This window comes from Salmo trutta, chromosome 19, assembly GCF_901001165.1.
Source record: "Salmo trutta chromosome 19, fSalTru1.1, whole genome shotgun sequence".
Taxonomy (NCBI): Eukaryota; Metazoa; Chordata; class Actinopteri; order Salmoniformes; family Salmonidae; genus Salmo; species Salmo trutta.
Window position 1 is genome coordinate 43,314,377 of NC_042975.1, and position 17,258 is coordinate 43,331,634.

Genomic DNA, 17,258 nt, shown 5'->3' on the forward strand with positions numbered 1-17,258 from the left:
ACACAAGCGATCAGTTAACATCCACTCTCACAAACAGACACTCGGCTTCCCACACTCGGCTTCCCTTTGCTAGCATGCATGCCACTGTATTAAAATGTTCCCAGTGCTGTGCTAGCATGTATTCAACTGTATTTACTTTCATAAATATGGTTCTGAATATTTCAGCAGGGTGCTTGTGTTTATCTGGACTGAACATGAGCTGTATTAATAATTCATGTCCTCTGCATCTCTCTCTCTCTCCCCCCCCCCTCTCTCTCTCTGTCTCTCCCTCTCTCTCTCTCCCCCCTCAGGAGAATATGTAGTGATGACAACGTATTTCCATTTGAAAAGGAAAATTGGCTATTTTGTGATTCAAACCTACCTCCCGTGCATCATGACTGTCATCCTGTCTCAGGTCTCCTTCTGGCTAAACAGAGAGTCGGTTCCCGCCCGCACTGTATTCGGTGAGTGACTTCCCCTATCTCCTTAACCGTATTCGTTGAGTTACTTCCCCTATCTCCTTAACCGTATTCGTTGAGTGACTTCCCCTATCTCTTTAACCGTATTCGTTGAGTGACTTCCCCTATCTCCTTAACCGTATTCGTTGAGTTACTTCCCCTATCTCCTTAACCGTATTCGTTGAGTGACTTCCCCTATCTCCTTAACCGTATTCGTTGAGTGACTTCCCCTATCTCCTTAACTGTATTCGTTGAGTGACTTCCCCTATCTCCTTAACCGTATTCTTTGAGTTACTTCCCCTATCTCCTTAACCCCGAAATGCACTTAACAAGTAACTGAACCATTCTGACAGTTTGGAGTGCTATTGTTTAAATTATGAAGCTACATCAAAACAAGTGTTCAGCAACGGCAGCTTACGCATTTGTGGAGCTGCTTTTGTTCACATCATCAGCTGCAATCAGTAAATTGGAGTGCCAGGGGAGGGGTAGAAAAAGTTCATCTTTGAGAAGTTGTGGTTCACACAGCGAAGTGTAAAAAGCAGCTTGGTGCCCATGTTGGCTCTGTTGGGTCTTGGACAGTGATTCATTTGGGTTTAAAACTGTTCTTGGATCACAGGATTGACCTGTAATTAACTTGGCCACCGCAAAACCACCTAATTAATTAAAGATTAGCGCCAGCAAACTTGGAAAGGAATTAACTTGGAGAAAGTGAGGCTGTTCACCTCCAGGGACAGAGTGATACAAAGAAATGTTGCAGTTGCATCTCTCGCGTCGGGATATTGAACGTGCCTTGCAGAAAGTTTAAGCCAGCCAAGTTTTAAGACATTATTGCTTATTGAGCTCTTGCTGACTTTGGCAAGGTGTCTGGCTTCGTCAACACTTTTTGTAGGGCAGACGTATCAGGTGCAAAGCACAGCTGATCCTGCCAACATCGCTATGGAGACTTAGGAAGGGTGAGATCCTGCTTCCTCTGTGATGGAGCAGAATGAAACATGAGCTCTGCCAAATTGAGTTGGTAGACTAGAAAGAAATGGCAGCCTATTCACGCTTCGGGGAAATGATAGTAACAGACAAGTTGTGCTCAGCCCTCCAAAGCAATGTCGAGGTAAATAATGAAAACATTCAAACCTTCAGTTGGAGAAAACATTTCCCAATCTAGGCCTAAAACTTTCAAACGGTAACTGAAGCTCAAGAAACACCAAGAAAATGAAGTATATTATGGTCTGCTGACACATCCGGTATTATTGTAGGCTTGTAGTATGACACTTTGACTTCAAATTATGCAGAAGAATTGGCAAAGACATTTTGTTTGTTGTTACTGCTAGCATATGCAACTTTAATGCACAGACCCACACAAACACGAGTCACTAACACACCTACAAATGTATCTGTGTGTAAATCATACAGCTTTGATATTTGACAGGTTTCACCACAGCTGATCTTGTGCATGACACCCGGCCACTAGCTCTTTATACTGTGACTAACAGTTCTGGAAACATGAATAATTGGACAAATGGAGTCATTGAAAAACATTAATCTCACTACCTAGTGCCTCTCGTGTAAAGAGGTCAGCCAGCAGGTGTTTCTTCTAATCAGTTTACCCCACACTCCAAAATAAGAGCATGCGGCACATTGTTCCCCCTCCTCTCTCCTCGTTTATGGAGACCCACGGCTTCACCTCTCAGCCTGCCATGAGGACTGTGTCATGGCAACCCAAAGTGCCTCCCCCTGTTTGGCGGCTAATTAGTGTTTGAGAGCGGAGCAGGGCAGGGAATGCAGTGAAGCACAGTGGAGAAATACACTGGCTAGCCACTATGATTTGGTTTGATTTGCTTTTCATGTAAGGTGCAACAAAAAAAAGAGGAGTTCACATACTTACAGCCATGTGAAAATGATCTGGTATATTTCTCTGGCACAGTCCCCTCGCCTCGGATTCTCCATTCTCACAGTCCCATATTCCTCTCATGAAGGAGGGGCCTTCACCTCAGCTCTATGACTGACTTCCTTGTAAAACAAAGGCCTTTCATTCCCAAGAAAAGTCACAGTAAGAAGCTGTTAGTCTGTCAACCCTTTCAAGAACAACATCTCATGTGTTTTCTAATGGAGGTTCAGTTGAAACAAGGCCAAGGACATTGAGAACCATTCAGCAAACAGCAAGCAGTATGTGTGTTTGTTGTCTACTCAAAATGAGCCAACTCTCACTTGTAATGGAAGTGCACAAAGGCACAAAATTGTTTAAAGGACAGGTGTGGAGTTAATGGAAGTGAGAATGGCCTCAGGGCACAGGACTGGTCCAGGTAAACAGGTGTCCTGCTGTTAGCTGGGAGGAGGTTTCAGATTGAGACTATCCTCCCTGACTGGACAGTCACTTTAACTGCTCTTCACAACCAGCCCCTGATAACCTCCTGCTCTCTGAGCCATCCACAGGGCTTTAAAACGGTCTAAATGTTTTAGGAAAAACTGGTGACTTGTCTCGTATAAAGAGCAGCCAATTCTCCAACCTACATTTATGAGTATGAGCAGCTCCCGGGCACTGTTCGAAAGATGATATTTAATCAATAATTTGTTCCCTAGCGTGTGGCCTGGTTGGAGAATCTGGCTGAAATGACCTGATATTTTTGGGGTGGAAAATCCGGTTTGTCATTTTCTCATTCACCCAAGTGTAATGTATAATTAATGGTTTGAGCGGACGTATTACACAGTGGACACAATACAATCTCCAGTGACAATGGACATTCGCCCATTGATCTTTTTTAATTGCCTGATCTTTTTTAATATGGGGAGATTGGATTTGCCAATTGTCAATATTTTCTACAACTTTAGCACGGACTAATATTAAATGATGCTATATTTTACTCATTGACGATGCACATTAAGTATAAGCAGTACAGGGCAGTCTCAATGCTACCGATTATAACAGTTTTTAAATGTAGTCACCTAACAAACATAGTAATGGGGCTAGTTATATCTTCTGCATAAATCAACAGTAAGACCATAAGTTCACATTTCTTATTTAGGAGGTGGTCAAATGAGTTGACCTCTTCAGCTGCACAATGTCCATTTTCTGAGCCTATATTTTCTTCTAACAGATGCGGCAAGTGGGAACAGCTGAAGTGGAATGATTGCTTATATCGGCTTTGATGGACACCCATTCTCTGCTCTCCTCTCATTTCGTTCTTTAAATTCCCTGAGACGTAGAATACAAAGGCCAGTAGGCACAATGACCTATAAAAGATTCACATTTCACCCAGCAATTGATTTATCCTCTAAAATCTTTTCCTGTATTGTAATTCAAATCTACATTGGGCCTGACACACAGTAAGTTTATTGCACAGCCACATTTGGAATGCTTCTGTGATATGTCTTCTAGCTGCTGGTCTAGATGGACAAATCTAATCAGTATCTTGGTCTCTGTTTCTGTTTCAACATTTTGATTGCCTGTGTAATGACATCCGTGGTGGCAGATGATTTTTCCCCAAAGCTTTTAAGTGTCAAACAATGCCAGGAAAGTTACATTAAATCTCATTGTGGATATGATGGCTGTGTCACACTGTCAGACATGATGGAGGTGGTCAATACAGAATCCAACACAATGGATGTGGTCAATGGAGGAGGTCTGTCCAATTACTTAACGCCTACAGCCCCTGGTAGGCTTCTCCCCTACCCACCATCATGGGCATTGTGTGGTAGTTGGCATCCCTTTCCAGCTGCAGGTCACAGTGTGCGCTCCTCACATTTCCATGAGGTGATCAGCCAGCAGGGTTTCCATATCAAATGCAGCACCACTCTGCCAGGCTACTGCATCTGTTCCAAAGCAGCCCCTTCTCTCTCCCATCCACCCATGGCTCCTCTTCCCCCTATGAAGTGGTTGTTCCAAGTTCTGCAGACAGATGGCAGGGGACTGCCTAGCCGCCTGTACTGTATCAATACAGGGATTATTGTGTATCATCAGACAAGCTCAGCGGAGCTCTCCTGTGGGGCGACTCCAATCCGCGGCTCTGTGAGACTTAGGGAGCCGGTGTAGTAGGGGGCATGGACAGATGTTAGGCAGCTCTGGAGCCAGGGATGGAGAGGTTAGATTGTAGCTGCATCTCAAACACTAACTCTGCTATCTGAATTGGGAATAAAAACATTTTTACAATCAGGTTTTTATTATTTTTTGAAGGATATAGCTATGGAGAACTATAAAAATGTTGCTACAGCCCTGAATTTAGCTGGTGTTATCGACAAAGCTCAGTGGGAGAAAGTTCAAGACTACTTTCTGGAGGACAATCCCACTTGTCTCCTAAATTGGAAAACACGTTTAGCAACTTTCAAAGCATCATAACTTCCCCCCCAACTGCAGTCTATGATATACCAGTTTGAAACTCTGTGTCTGTACTTTTATAAAAATGTAAAAATACATATATACAGAGCTCTGGAAAAAATTGAGAGACCACTGCAAAATAATCAGTTTCTCTTGTTTTACTATTTATTGGTATGTGTTTGGGTAAAATTAACATTTGTGTTTTATTCTATAAACTACTGACAACATTTCTCCCAAATTCCAAATAAAAATATTGTAATTTAGAGCATTTATTTGCAGAAAATGACAACTGGTCAAAATAACAAAAGAGATGCAGTGTTGTCAGGCCTCGAATAATGCAAAGATGATAATAATACATAAGTTCATATTAATAAAAGAAACACACAATACTAATGTTTTAACTTAGGAAGAGTTCAGAATTCAATATTTGGTAGAATAACCCTGATTTTCAATCACAGCTTTCATGCATCTTGGCATGCTCTCCACCAGTCTTTCACATTGATGTTGTGTGAATTTATGCCACTCCTGGCGCAATAATTCAAGCAGCTCGGCCTTGTTTGATGGCTTGTGACCATCCATCTTCCTCTTGATCACATTCCAGAGGTTTTCAATGGGGTTCAGGTCTGGAGATTGGGCTGGCCATGACAGAGTCTTGATCTGGTGGTCCTCCGTCCACACCTTGATTGACCTGGCTGTGTGGCATGGAGTATTGTCCTGCTGGAAAAACAATCCTCAGAGTTGGGGAACATTGTCAGAGCAGAAGGAAGCAAGTTTTCTTCCAGGACAACCTTGTACGTGGCTTGATTCATGTGTCCTTCACAAAGACAAATCTGCCCGATTCCAGCCTTGTTGAAGCACCCCGAGATCATCAATGATCCTCCACCAAATTTCACAGGGGGTGCGAGACCTGGAGAGGCCTACAAGCCATTCTCTCAAGACCATCTTTCCTCCCTCCCCCATGCATTGCCCTGGCTTTTAAATATACACTATATATTCAAAAGTATGTGGACACCCCTTCAAATTAGTGGATTCAGCTATTTCAGCTACACCCGTTGCTGACAGGTGTATAAAATCGAGCACACAGACATGCAATCTCCATAGCCCAACATTGGTAGTAGAATGGCCTTACTGAAGAGCTCCGTGACTTTCAATGTGGCAGTGTCATAGGATGCCACCTTTCCAACAAGTCAGTTCATTGTATTATTGTGAAGTAGAAACGTCTAGGAGCAACAACGGCTCAGCCGTGAAGTGGTAGGCCACATAAGCTCACAGAATGGGTCGGCCGAGTGCTGAACGCGCAGCGCGTAAAAATAGTCTGTCCTTGGTTGCAACACCCACTACCAAGTTCCAAACTGCCTCTAGAAGCAACATCAGCACAAGAACTGTTCATCTGGAATGGGTTTCCATGGCTGAGCAGCCGCACACAAGCCTAAGATCACCATGCGCAATGCCAAGCTTCGGCTGGAGCGGTGTAAAGCTAGCCGTCATTGGACTCTGGAGCAGTGGAAACGCGTTCTCTGGCGTGATTAATCACGCTTCACCATCTGGCAGTCTGACGGACAAATATGGATTTGGCAGATGTCAGGAGAACGCTACCTGCCCGAATGCATATTGCTAACTGTAAAGTTTGGTGGAGGAGGAATAATGTTCTGGGTTGTTTTTCAAGGTTCGGGCTAGGCCCCTTAGTTCCAGTGAAGGGAAATCTTAACGCTACTGCATACAATGACATTCTAGATGATTCTGTGCTGCCAAATTTGTGGCAACAGTTTGGGGAAGGACATTTCCTGTTTCAGCATGACAATGCCCCCGTGCACAAAGCGAGGTCCATACAGAAATGGTTTGTCGAGATCGGTGTGGAAGAACTTGACTGGCCTGCACAGAGCCCTGACCTCAACCCCATCGAACACCTTTGGGATTAATTGGAACGCCGACTGTGAGTCAGGCCTAATTGCCCAACATCAGTGTCCGACCTCACTAATGCTCTTGTGGCTGAATGGAAGAATGTCCACAAAGCAATGTTCCAACATCTGGTGGAAAGCTTTCCCAGAAGAGTGGAGGCTGTTATAGCAGCAAAGGGGGGACCAATTCCATATTAATGCCCATGATTTTGGAATGAGATGATCGATGAGCAGGTGCCCACATACTTTTGGTCATGTAGTGAATGTCAATTAGATATTTCTGTATTTAATTTTCAATAAATGTGCAGCATTTTATAAGAACTTTGTCATTATGGGGTTTTGTGTGTAGGTGGGTGAGAACTTTTTTGAATTCAGGCTGTAATACAACAAAATGTGGAATAAGTCACGGGGTATGAATACTTTCTGAAGTATGTCAGGACACCCTGTGACACCATGTACTGAATATTCAAGGATGATGCTTTTTCTTTCCATGACACACCGTTATGTTTACTGTTGTTCAGCCCAATTGGGTCTGTGTGTACTGTACGTGTGTGTGTGTGTACAAAGTATGTTTGTCAATTAATACACTCTCTCTTTCCCTTTGCTTCTCTTATTTTTGTACCCAGGGGTCACAACAGTGCTGACCATGACAACCCTGAGTATCAGTGCCAGGAACTCCCTGCCCAAGGTGGCCTATGCCACAGCTATGGACTGGTTCATGGCGGTATGCTATGCCTTTGTCTTCTCTGCCCTGATAGAGTTTGCCACAGTCAACTACTTCACCAAGCGCAGCTGGGCATGGGACGGAAAGAAGGAGGCCCAGGAGATGAGGGTGAGTTCTGTAGCTATGGTATACCTACAGTACATGGAGGTAGTTTCAGTACTTCAAAGGTTAAAACGGGATAATGTAACTGCTCACACATCCCGTAAAAGCCCTGCTCCCTCTTTGTGTGCTTTGTAGCTAATCACAACTGTCTCCATCCTCATTCATCTGCTAGATAGTGTATTTGTCTCCTCCTTGGCTCGCTTCTCGGGTTGCTCTCTCTCTCTCACTCTCTCCCTCTCTAGAGTGGAGTGGCGTTTTGCTCATTCTAGATTATATGCTCTCTATCTATCCTCTACTGATAACCTCCTGAAAAATGAGCGTATTCAGAGCTAATTGCTCAGAGATGCGGCAAGGGAAGCTGGTCAGAGCTCTCATATTGTATTGTAGTGGGAATGAGGAGAAACACTGACAGAAGGTCTTATCCCTGCCTGCTGGCGAAGGCAGCCCTGGGTAATCTGTAAAGAGACACTTTATTTATTCATTAACAACCCCACAGAGGAGGATCTCTGTCCTGGACACAACAGAGTGAGCAGCAGGGGGTGGGGGAGGACAACTCCCAGAGCAGGTATCCTGAGCACAGAAAAAGCATTGTATATCACACACATACAGGGCATTGAGAAAGTATTCAGACCCCTTCACTTTTTCAACATTATGTTACGTTACAGCCTTATTCTAAAATGGACAATACCCCATAATGACACAGTGAAAACAAGTTTTTAGAAATGTATGCACAAACCAAGAACCCATTGGTCACTCTGACAGAGGTCCTCTGTGGAGATGGGACAACCTTCCAGAAGAAAAAACATCTTTGCAGCACTCCACTAATCAGGCCTTTATGGTAAAGTGGCCAGAAGGAAGCCACTCCTCAGTAAAAGGCACATGACAGCCTGCTTGGAGTTTGCCAAAAGGCACCTAAAGGACTCTCAGACCATGAGAAACAAGATTCTCTGGTCTGATGAATCCAAGATTGAACTCTTTGACCTGAATGCCAAGCGTCACGTCTGGAGGAAACCTGACACCATCACTACAGTGAAGCATGGTGGTGGCAGCATCATGCTGTGGGGATGTTTTTCAGCGACAGGGACTGGGAGACTAGTCAGGATCGAGGAAAATATGAACGGAGCAAAGTACAGAGAGATCCTTAATGAAAACCTGCTCCAGAGCACTCAGGACCTCAGACTGTGGCGAAGGTTCACCTTCCAACAGGACAACAACCCTAAGTACACAGCCAAGACAACGCAGGAGTGGCTTTGGGACAAGTTTCTGAAATTCCTTGAGTGGCCCAGCCAGAGCCCGGACTTGAACCCGATCTAACATCTCTGGAGAGACCTGAAAATAGCTGTGCAGCGACGCTCCCCATCCAACCTGACATGAGAGAAACTCCCCAAATGCATGTGTGCCAAGCTTGTAGCGTCATACCCAAGAAGACTCGAGGCTGTAATCACTGCCAAAGGTGCTTCAACAAAGTACTGAGTAACGGGTCTCAATACTTCGAATTTTTTTATACATTTGCAAAAATTTCTACAAACCTGTTTTTGCTTTGTCATTATGGGGTATTGTATGTGGATTGACGAGAAGAAGAAAAAAACTATTTAATCCATTTTAGAACAAGGCTGTAAGGTAACGAAATGTTGAAAAAGTTAAGGGGTCTGAATACTTTCCGAATGCACTGTACAAATTAAAACTGTGTGTATCATACATAGACACACTGTCTCTCATACACAGAGACACGTACAGCACATAAACCCCAGTGTACCTCACACACACACACAGAGACACTGAGAGAGACAGTGAGAGACAGTGTGAGATAGTGATAATTAAGGCATGGGGTTATATGAGGATCTCATTAAACATTGTGATTTTGACACTCAGGGTCCGCAAAAATGCTAGTAGGCATTTTGATGCTAGAAAAGTTAGGAATTTTTGGGTGCAATCAGGGGATGTGTTTCATGTGAACAGCTGTGAGGATATTAAAGGGATATTTCAGGATTTTGGCAATAAAGCCCTTTATCTACTTCCCCATTTTTTTTGTCTCTGTGTACAGTTTCAAGGAAGTTGAGAACTAGCATAGCTTAATTGCTAACAGGCGTTAGTGCAATGACTGGAACTCTGGTAACTGCTAGCATACTAGTAGATACCAAAGCCTTTCTGTCATTGCGCTAATGCTAGATAGTATTGGCTCCTGAAACTACCTCTAACTTTGTTCATACTGGATGCAGAGACATGAAAATGGTATCCATTTGTTCATCTGACTCTTGCCAAAATCCCAAAATAGCCCTTTAAAAGTAAGTGGTGAACTCCTGGTAAGTTTTTAAAGTGGAATATCTGAGACTCGATGTACAAGTCTAAAGTCTACTATTTAATGTGCTTCTGTCAACCCAAGTCAATATTTGTAGAAATATCTCAGACTTTCAGTCACTGCAACAGATGTTTACAGTGTCACAAATCCATTTTATGATATGCTGAGTATGAAGGACTACCATCAGTTAAACACTCTTAAGTTCTTTGTAAGTTGACTGGATGATTGACACCATGGCGAATTGCTGACATGAAACCTTTCTGTAGTCACTGAGGGACAGATGGTTATGTGAATTACAATGCAGTAAGTGGAGGAAGATTTGTCTTTGTTGCTTTGTCTTAAAGGCAGCAGCAGCAGCAGGATGTCTGTCCTGTGTTCTCTGGGCTGTGCTGAGCAGGCAGTTTGTGGTGATGGATACGTGAGGGTAGGGGTCACTCGGGGAGCGATAGCACACCCATCACAGTCCCTCACTGATAAAAGCTTCAGGAGAGGTGCTGGATGAAACTCTGTATTCTTTATCCTCGTTTAAGAGCGTCACAGGGGAAGATGTGTGTATGAAGTGAGTGTAATCAAAAGGCCGTTCCTCGGAGAGAGTGGAAGGACTCTTGGCTGAGTGTCCTGTTGGGAGTAGCACTCTGTTCATCAGAGGCTGTGGCTGCAGCCTTCTCCTGATGGGGCCAGATGGTGACCCTATTGGCATGGGACCCTGAGGAGAGCCTCTGAGAGGCTGTGAGAGACTGTGTCTCAGTTGATGCTGGGAGTGAGGAGCCAGAGGAGGGTCGATGTTAGGTAATTTACCTCAGTGGCTGTGGAGCTCCTCTGACTCGCAACGTTGCCCTTTTTAGTCCGATGTGTCCTGTTAGACATGCCAGCCATGTGGGCCTGGTCGGCAGTAGCAGCAGCACCATTCATGCAACCTAATGAGGTTTCTCTCTCCTCTCTTCTCCTCGCCACTGGAGACCCAGGGCGTGATAGTCAGGGGTACAGGCACAGACAAGTTAGTCAGCTTTCTATGATTATTGACTGATAAGAACGGATTGAATTACAAAACATATATTGGGTTGGATTTCCATGACATGATAACATTTTAGGGCATTAGCGCAGGGGAGAAGCAGAGCTGACCTTGATTAGGGATTTGAAAGCATGTTTAATTTATCCTGGCTGACAGACAGTCTGTAACGCACACTGCAGTAATGAGGCTGTGCTGCAGTCAGGTCTATGTGGGGACCAGCCACCTCTACAGCTGTCATCGTTCCCAGCAAGCCAGGCCACCTGCACGGACCCACACAAATACACACACATATACATACACCTACAGTATACTGTACTCTCACACACGCACATGCAAACACGGACACACACAGATAGACACTTTTTCCCCAAAACCTGTCCGTGCACACACGTCTACTCTAACTCCAAAAACATTTGTCACACACTCACACACACACTGGGACACACTTATAGCCCCAAGATGTGCTGTCACATCCAAGCACAAAGGCTGCACGTACAGACACGTACAGTACACACACAGAGCACAGAGACATGTATTGGTACTCTTAGCCATAACCCATAAGGCACCTACTCTCCGAACACAGACCCAGAGAGACACTGTAAGACCCAACCGACTCTGTTACCCCTGCATACACTCACATCAAGACACTTTCAGCCTTGTACACAAACACCCTCACACCCTCACATACACATACAAATGCACAGGCAATGTCTCCCAACACTCCCCACTCAGGGCCAAGGGGCACTCATATACACACACACACACACACGCAAACACACTAAGGAGTCTTCACGCCCCAAGCTAGCCGAAAGCATTAATATAATCACACAAAGTTAGTCTGCCCTCAAGCAATTTTGGTGTACTCTTGTGTATAGTGGCACACAATGTTTTGCAGAACATTACTTTCTAAACAAAGCCCCATGCTATGGTTGCCTCTGCCTGTATCTCAGACTACGTAACTCAAAATGATATTATGGAGTCCCTCGCCACTAAGCTGATTGGCAGGTGTGTACTAGCAGGGCCTTGTATGTCAGGGTGGTAGGCTAAGAGCAGACCTGATGCCGGGGATAAATGAGCTTAGGTAGCTGTGGTAAAGGTCATGAGACGCTTGTTAATAGTTATCCCTTACTCATGCTGATCTAAGCTGTGATATAAGGGGCCCGGGGTGTTGTTGGATCAGGAGGAATCAATACCCTGTGAAAGCCTCAGGGCGTCCAGGGGGCAGCAGTCGTCACCACTAAAAGACTCCCTCTCCACTGATATTGGCATGAGATAGAGCCAGAGTGCATGTCCAGCCCGGCAAACAGAGCCCTGGCCCAGCCCGGCAAACAGAGCCCTGGCCCAGCCCGGCAAACAGAGCCCTGGCCCAGCCCGGGCAAACAGAGCCCTGGTCCAGCCCGGGCAAATAGAGCCCTGGTCCAGCCCGGCAAACAGAGTCCTGGCCCAGCCCGGCAAACAGAGCCCTGGTCCAGCCCGGGCAAATAGAGCCCTGGTCCAGCCCGGCAAACAGAGCCCTGGCCCAGCCCGTCAAACAGAGCCCTGGTCCAGCCCGGGCAAATAGAGCCCTGGCCCAGCACGGCAAACAGAGCCCTGGTCCAGCCCGGCAAACAGAGCCCTGGCCCAGCCCGGCAAACAGAGCCCTGGCCCAGCCCGGCAAACAGAGCCCTGGTCCAGCCCGGGCAAACAGAGCCCTGGTCCAGCCCGGCAAACAGAGCCCTGGTCCAGCCCGGGCAAACAGAGCCCTGGCCCAGCCCGGCAAACAGAGCCCTGGTCCAGCCCAGCAAACAGAGCCCTGGTCCAGCCCGGGAAAACAGAGCCCTGGTCCAGCCCGGGCAAACAGAGCCCTGGTCCAGCCCGGGCAAATAGAGCCCTGGTCCAGCCCGGGCAAACAGAGCCCTGGTCCAGCCCGGGCAAACAGAGCCCTGGTCCAGCCCGGGCAAACAGAGCCCTGGTCCAGCCCGGGCAAACAGAGCCCTAGTCCAGCCCGGCAAATAGAGCCCTGGTCCAACCCGGGAAAACAGAGTCCTGGTCCAGCCCGGCAAATAGAGCCCTGGTCCAACCCGGTAAAACAGAGCCCTAGTCCAGCCCAGGCAGGATCACAGACAGACAGACAGACAGACAGCATACTCTTTCTCTGTTGAACGTCATTAATGCTACTTTATTCTGGTTTGAAGCCCCTCTGGTAGTTTGTTGTTGTTTTGGAACGGATGGAGCGCTATTGTTCATGTGCCACTTGTATCCTCTGTGCATTCTGTAGCCTCCATTCACCTTGTACATCTGAGGTGAAATGCAAACCATTACCCTCTGTGTTAGCCCCCCTGACTGGCCTGCTTGTCCAATTGGATCGGCCAGTTCTCCTTGATGCTGTGGTTTAAGACAAAAATACATCATAGAACCCTGGTTGTTATATCCCATTTACCCAATTAATACATGAATCAACACCTTGTTGATGCAAGCCTGGCCATACTAATGTAATACAGCATATGAATGTCTCAGCTGTAGGTGTATTTCTGACATATGAAAAAGTATCTAAGAATTTCCTGAGGTAGGATTTTGAGACCTAAAACTGTTCCCAACCCATCTGTTTTATATCCCCTTGGCTTCATTCCTAATCTATGGCCTATATACAGTACAGCCCCAGTCCTCCGAGGGTAGTTTGTCAGGCCTGTTTACAGGTGCATTGATTCATCCTGCTCTGTTCTTATCCTACCACTAATTCTCCAGTGCCAGCAGCCTAGACAAACCCTGCCCACTACTCTGCTCTGCCCCATTTCTTTCAGTGGTTCAGAAAATAACAAGCCTCTCTGAAATTAAACCATAATATTGCCCATAAACCTCTGACCTGTGTATGCCATGCCCTGGGGTGTTCCTGTTCTCACTGTGATGTATGCATATTTTGTCAGGGAGGCTCATGTGATTTGCCATTTCTTGGAGCGTAGATGCGTAATGTTCTATGACCCTGGCCTTTTGTCTAGGCTGGTAGGGCTACAGCCCCGATCCCTATACTAGGGCCTTGAGTTCTTTCAGCTTAGCTCCCAATGGTGCAAAATAGGGATGTCATAATGTTCCCATCATGCATCTTGAGCATCATTGCACCCCCAGTCAAAACAGTCCCAGGTAATGTTGTCATTTTGAAAACAAGGCCTTTGTTAGGGTTTGATGATCCAGCCCTGATTCTCTCAGTTTCTCTTCTCTTTACAGAGAAGAGAATCTGCCTCCCTTTCCAAAAAGGCCAATAACACATTCAACATTGTCGGAACTACCTACACCATCAACGTGGTAAAGGACCCAGGTTTAACCACCGTCTCCAGGAGTGCCACCACAGCTACACACCACCACCACCACCACAGCCACAAGGTCCCTAAAATGGACGACAATTACGTGGAAGCCATAAAGTCCTACAACCGCGTCAGCAGAGTGGACAAGATCTCACGCATCATCTTCCCTGTGCTGTTCTTCATCTTCAACCTGGTCTATTGGGCCACGTACATCAACAGCAAGCCGCGCGCCATCCCCTCCCCCAGGTCCACCACCCACAATTAGAGTCACTCCGACAAACTATTAGGCTGAGGTGGAAGGAGGCCAAGAGATCCACGACATATTATTGTATCATTGTTTTGGACTTCATTTTGATATTTGCAAGTCTCAATAGGTCGAAGACAAACATTCTCTTAGATCTGTATGTACATAGTCAATCTATAAATGCTCATTTGTTGTTTCCTGATTATTTATTTGATAGAATAGCCGGATGGTGTTTTGGACATGCTTTCTCTTCACTCTGACATGATAAGGGGGAGCATGTGTTTGAATCCTTCAAGTTAGCTCATTACAGAGGATCAGGTCCTGGTGCATCACACACACACACACACACACAGACACACACACACACACACACACACACACACACACACACACACACTCACACCATTCACTCTGAATTGCGTCAGAATGCAGCAAGGAGAGCCATTGGCTTATTGTCACTATGGTGGGCTTTTATAGCCAGGGGCAGCCTGTACAGTTCCATTGGAACATCATTAATAATCCTCAGTGTCTGCCCTTCTGCTAGCGCTGAATCTCAACAGACCCAACGCAATATCATCTGGAATTGCTTTTGTGTCCTATGGGCCTGCCTGTGCATTTTCCAGTCCAGTGACTTTTATTGTTTTAACAGGCTGAGTATGCTCAAAGAGAAAGAAGCAGTGTGCCTTTTTGAATACCTACATCTTTAAGATAAAGCTTTTGGCACACGCAAACACACACACACACATATATACACAAGCACACTGGTGTCCATATGGTTTGGGCCTGTGTGCGGAGGCTCCCCCTTCTCTCCCTCCACGTACAGCCCATGGTCACCGGTGGACATGGTCAGCGAGGGTAAAATCTCTCCCTCCACGTACAGCCCATGGTCACCGGTGGACATGGTCAGCGAGGGTAAAATCTCTAAAGCATGGATGAACTGTAATACTAATGTGACTGATGCAGCATTCTAAAATATTCTCTATGTACATTCTCATGTACAGTGGGGGGAAAAAGTATTTGATCCCCTGCTGATTTTGTACGTTTGCCCACTGACAAAGAAATGATCAGTCTATAATTTTAATGGTAGGTTTATTTGAACAGTGAGAGACAGAATAACAACAAAACAATCCAGAAAAACGCATGTCAAAAATGTAATAAATTGATTTGCATTTTAATGAGGGAATTAAGTATTTGACCCCCTCTAAATCAGAAAGATTTCTGGCTCCCAGGTGTCTTTTATACAGGTAACGAGCTGAGATTAGGAGCACACTCTTAAAGGGAGTGCTCCTAACCACAGCTTGTTACCTGTAAAAAAGACACCTGTCCACAAAAGCAATCAATCAATCAGATTCCAAACTCTCCACCATGGCCAAGACCAAAGAGCTCTCCAAGGATGTCAGGGACAAGATTGTAGACCTACACAAGGCTGGAATGGGCTACAAGACCATCGCCAAGCAGCTTGGTGAGAAGGTGACAACATTTGGTGTGATTATTCGCAGATGGAAGAAACACAAAAGAACTGTCAATATCCCTCGGCCTGGGGCTCCACGCAAGATCTCACCTCGTGGAGTTGCAATGATCATGAGAACGGTGAGGAATCAGCCCAGAACTACACGGGAGGATCTTGTCAATGATCTCAAGGCAGCTGGGACCATAGTCACCAAGAAAACATTTGGTAACACACACACCGTGAAGGACTGAAATCCTGCAGCGCTCGCAAGGTCCCCCTGCTCAAGAATACATATACATGCCCGTCTGATGTTTGCCAATGAACATCTGAATGACTCAGAGGACAACTGGTGAAAGTGTTGTGGTCAGATGAGACCAAAATGGAGCTCTTTGGCATCAACTCAACTCGCCGTGTTTGGAGGAGGAGGAATGCTGCCTATGACCTCAAGAACACCATCACCACCGTCAAACATGGAGGTGGAAACATTATGCTTTGGGGGTGTTTTGGGAGTGGCCTAGCCAGTCTCCAGACCTTAATCCCATAGAAAATCTGTGGAGGGAGCTGAAGGTTCGTGTTGCCAAACGTCAGCCTCCAAACCATAATGACTTTGAGAAGATCTGCAAAGAGGAGTGGGACAAAATCCCTCCTGAGATGTGCGCAAACCTGGTGGCCAACTACAAGAAACGTCTGACCTCTGTGATTGCCAACAAGGGTTTTGCCACCAAGTACTAAGTCATGTTTTGCAGAGGGGTCAAATACTTATTTCCCTCATTAAAATGCAAATCATTTTATAAAATTTTTGACATGCGTTTTTCTGGATTCTTTTGTTGTTATTCTGTCTCTCACTGTTCAAATAAACCTACCATTAAAATTATAGACTGATAATTTCTTTGTAAGTGGGCAAACGTACAAAATCAGCAGGGGATCAAATACTTTTTTCCCCCACTGTATTGGCTTACAGTGGTCAGCCTCTGTCATAGTATTCGGACATCATTACCTCAGACTGATGTCTAATATAGATAACAGTTCATTAGTATAGTAAGGCATTCATCGGTTAATTTATTCAACCATGTTCTATCTATAGTAAATATTCTTGACTTTTCAGTTAATGGATGTTTTCTGATGAAAGCTTTGACCCTTGTGCCTGTTTGTGTTGTTTCTTTTCTCCATGGGATTAAGTTTGAGGCCCCATTTAGAAAAATACAACTTATTTTTTAAGATGCTCGTTTCCATGTTGTCATTCCCATTCTATATATTTGGTTTTATTTGTGTGTACAGGGATGGGCAAAAATAAAATTAAAATACAATTGCATAATACATTTTCAAAATACCATAAAGATCAATGAATCAAAATAAACTACAAAATGCTTTGATTTTTTTATGTATTTAATAAAAATACATGTATTTTGTATTTTAAAATACAGTAATATATTTGCAAGTAGCTGGCCCGAAGAGCAATAACATTCTCAGTAACGGTTACAGAAACATTTTACTTGCTATAACTGTAA

At 45.2% G+C, this 17,258-nt stretch overlaps 1 protein-coding gene across 2 annotated transcripts in view; it reads left to right on the forward strand.

The window, feature by feature from the left end:
• Positions 1-14,492, forward strand: part of LOC115154643 (gamma-aminobutyric acid receptor subunit alpha-3-like) — a 160,572-nt gene extending 146,080 nt beyond the window's left edge. For both annotated transcript variants that reach the window (XM_029701089.1, XM_029701090.1), the window contains exons 8-10: positions 291-443; positions 7,268-7,473; positions 13,980-14,492. In XM_029701089.1, the coding sequence (XP_029556949.1) occupies positions 291-443; positions 7,268-7,473; positions 13,980-14,321 (701 nt within the window). In that variant the 3' untranslated portion in view covers positions 14,322-14,492. The remainder of the gene's footprint in view (positions 1-290; positions 444-7,267; positions 7,474-13,979) is intronic.
• The last annotated feature ends 2,766 nt before the right edge of the window (positions 14,493-17,258 follow it).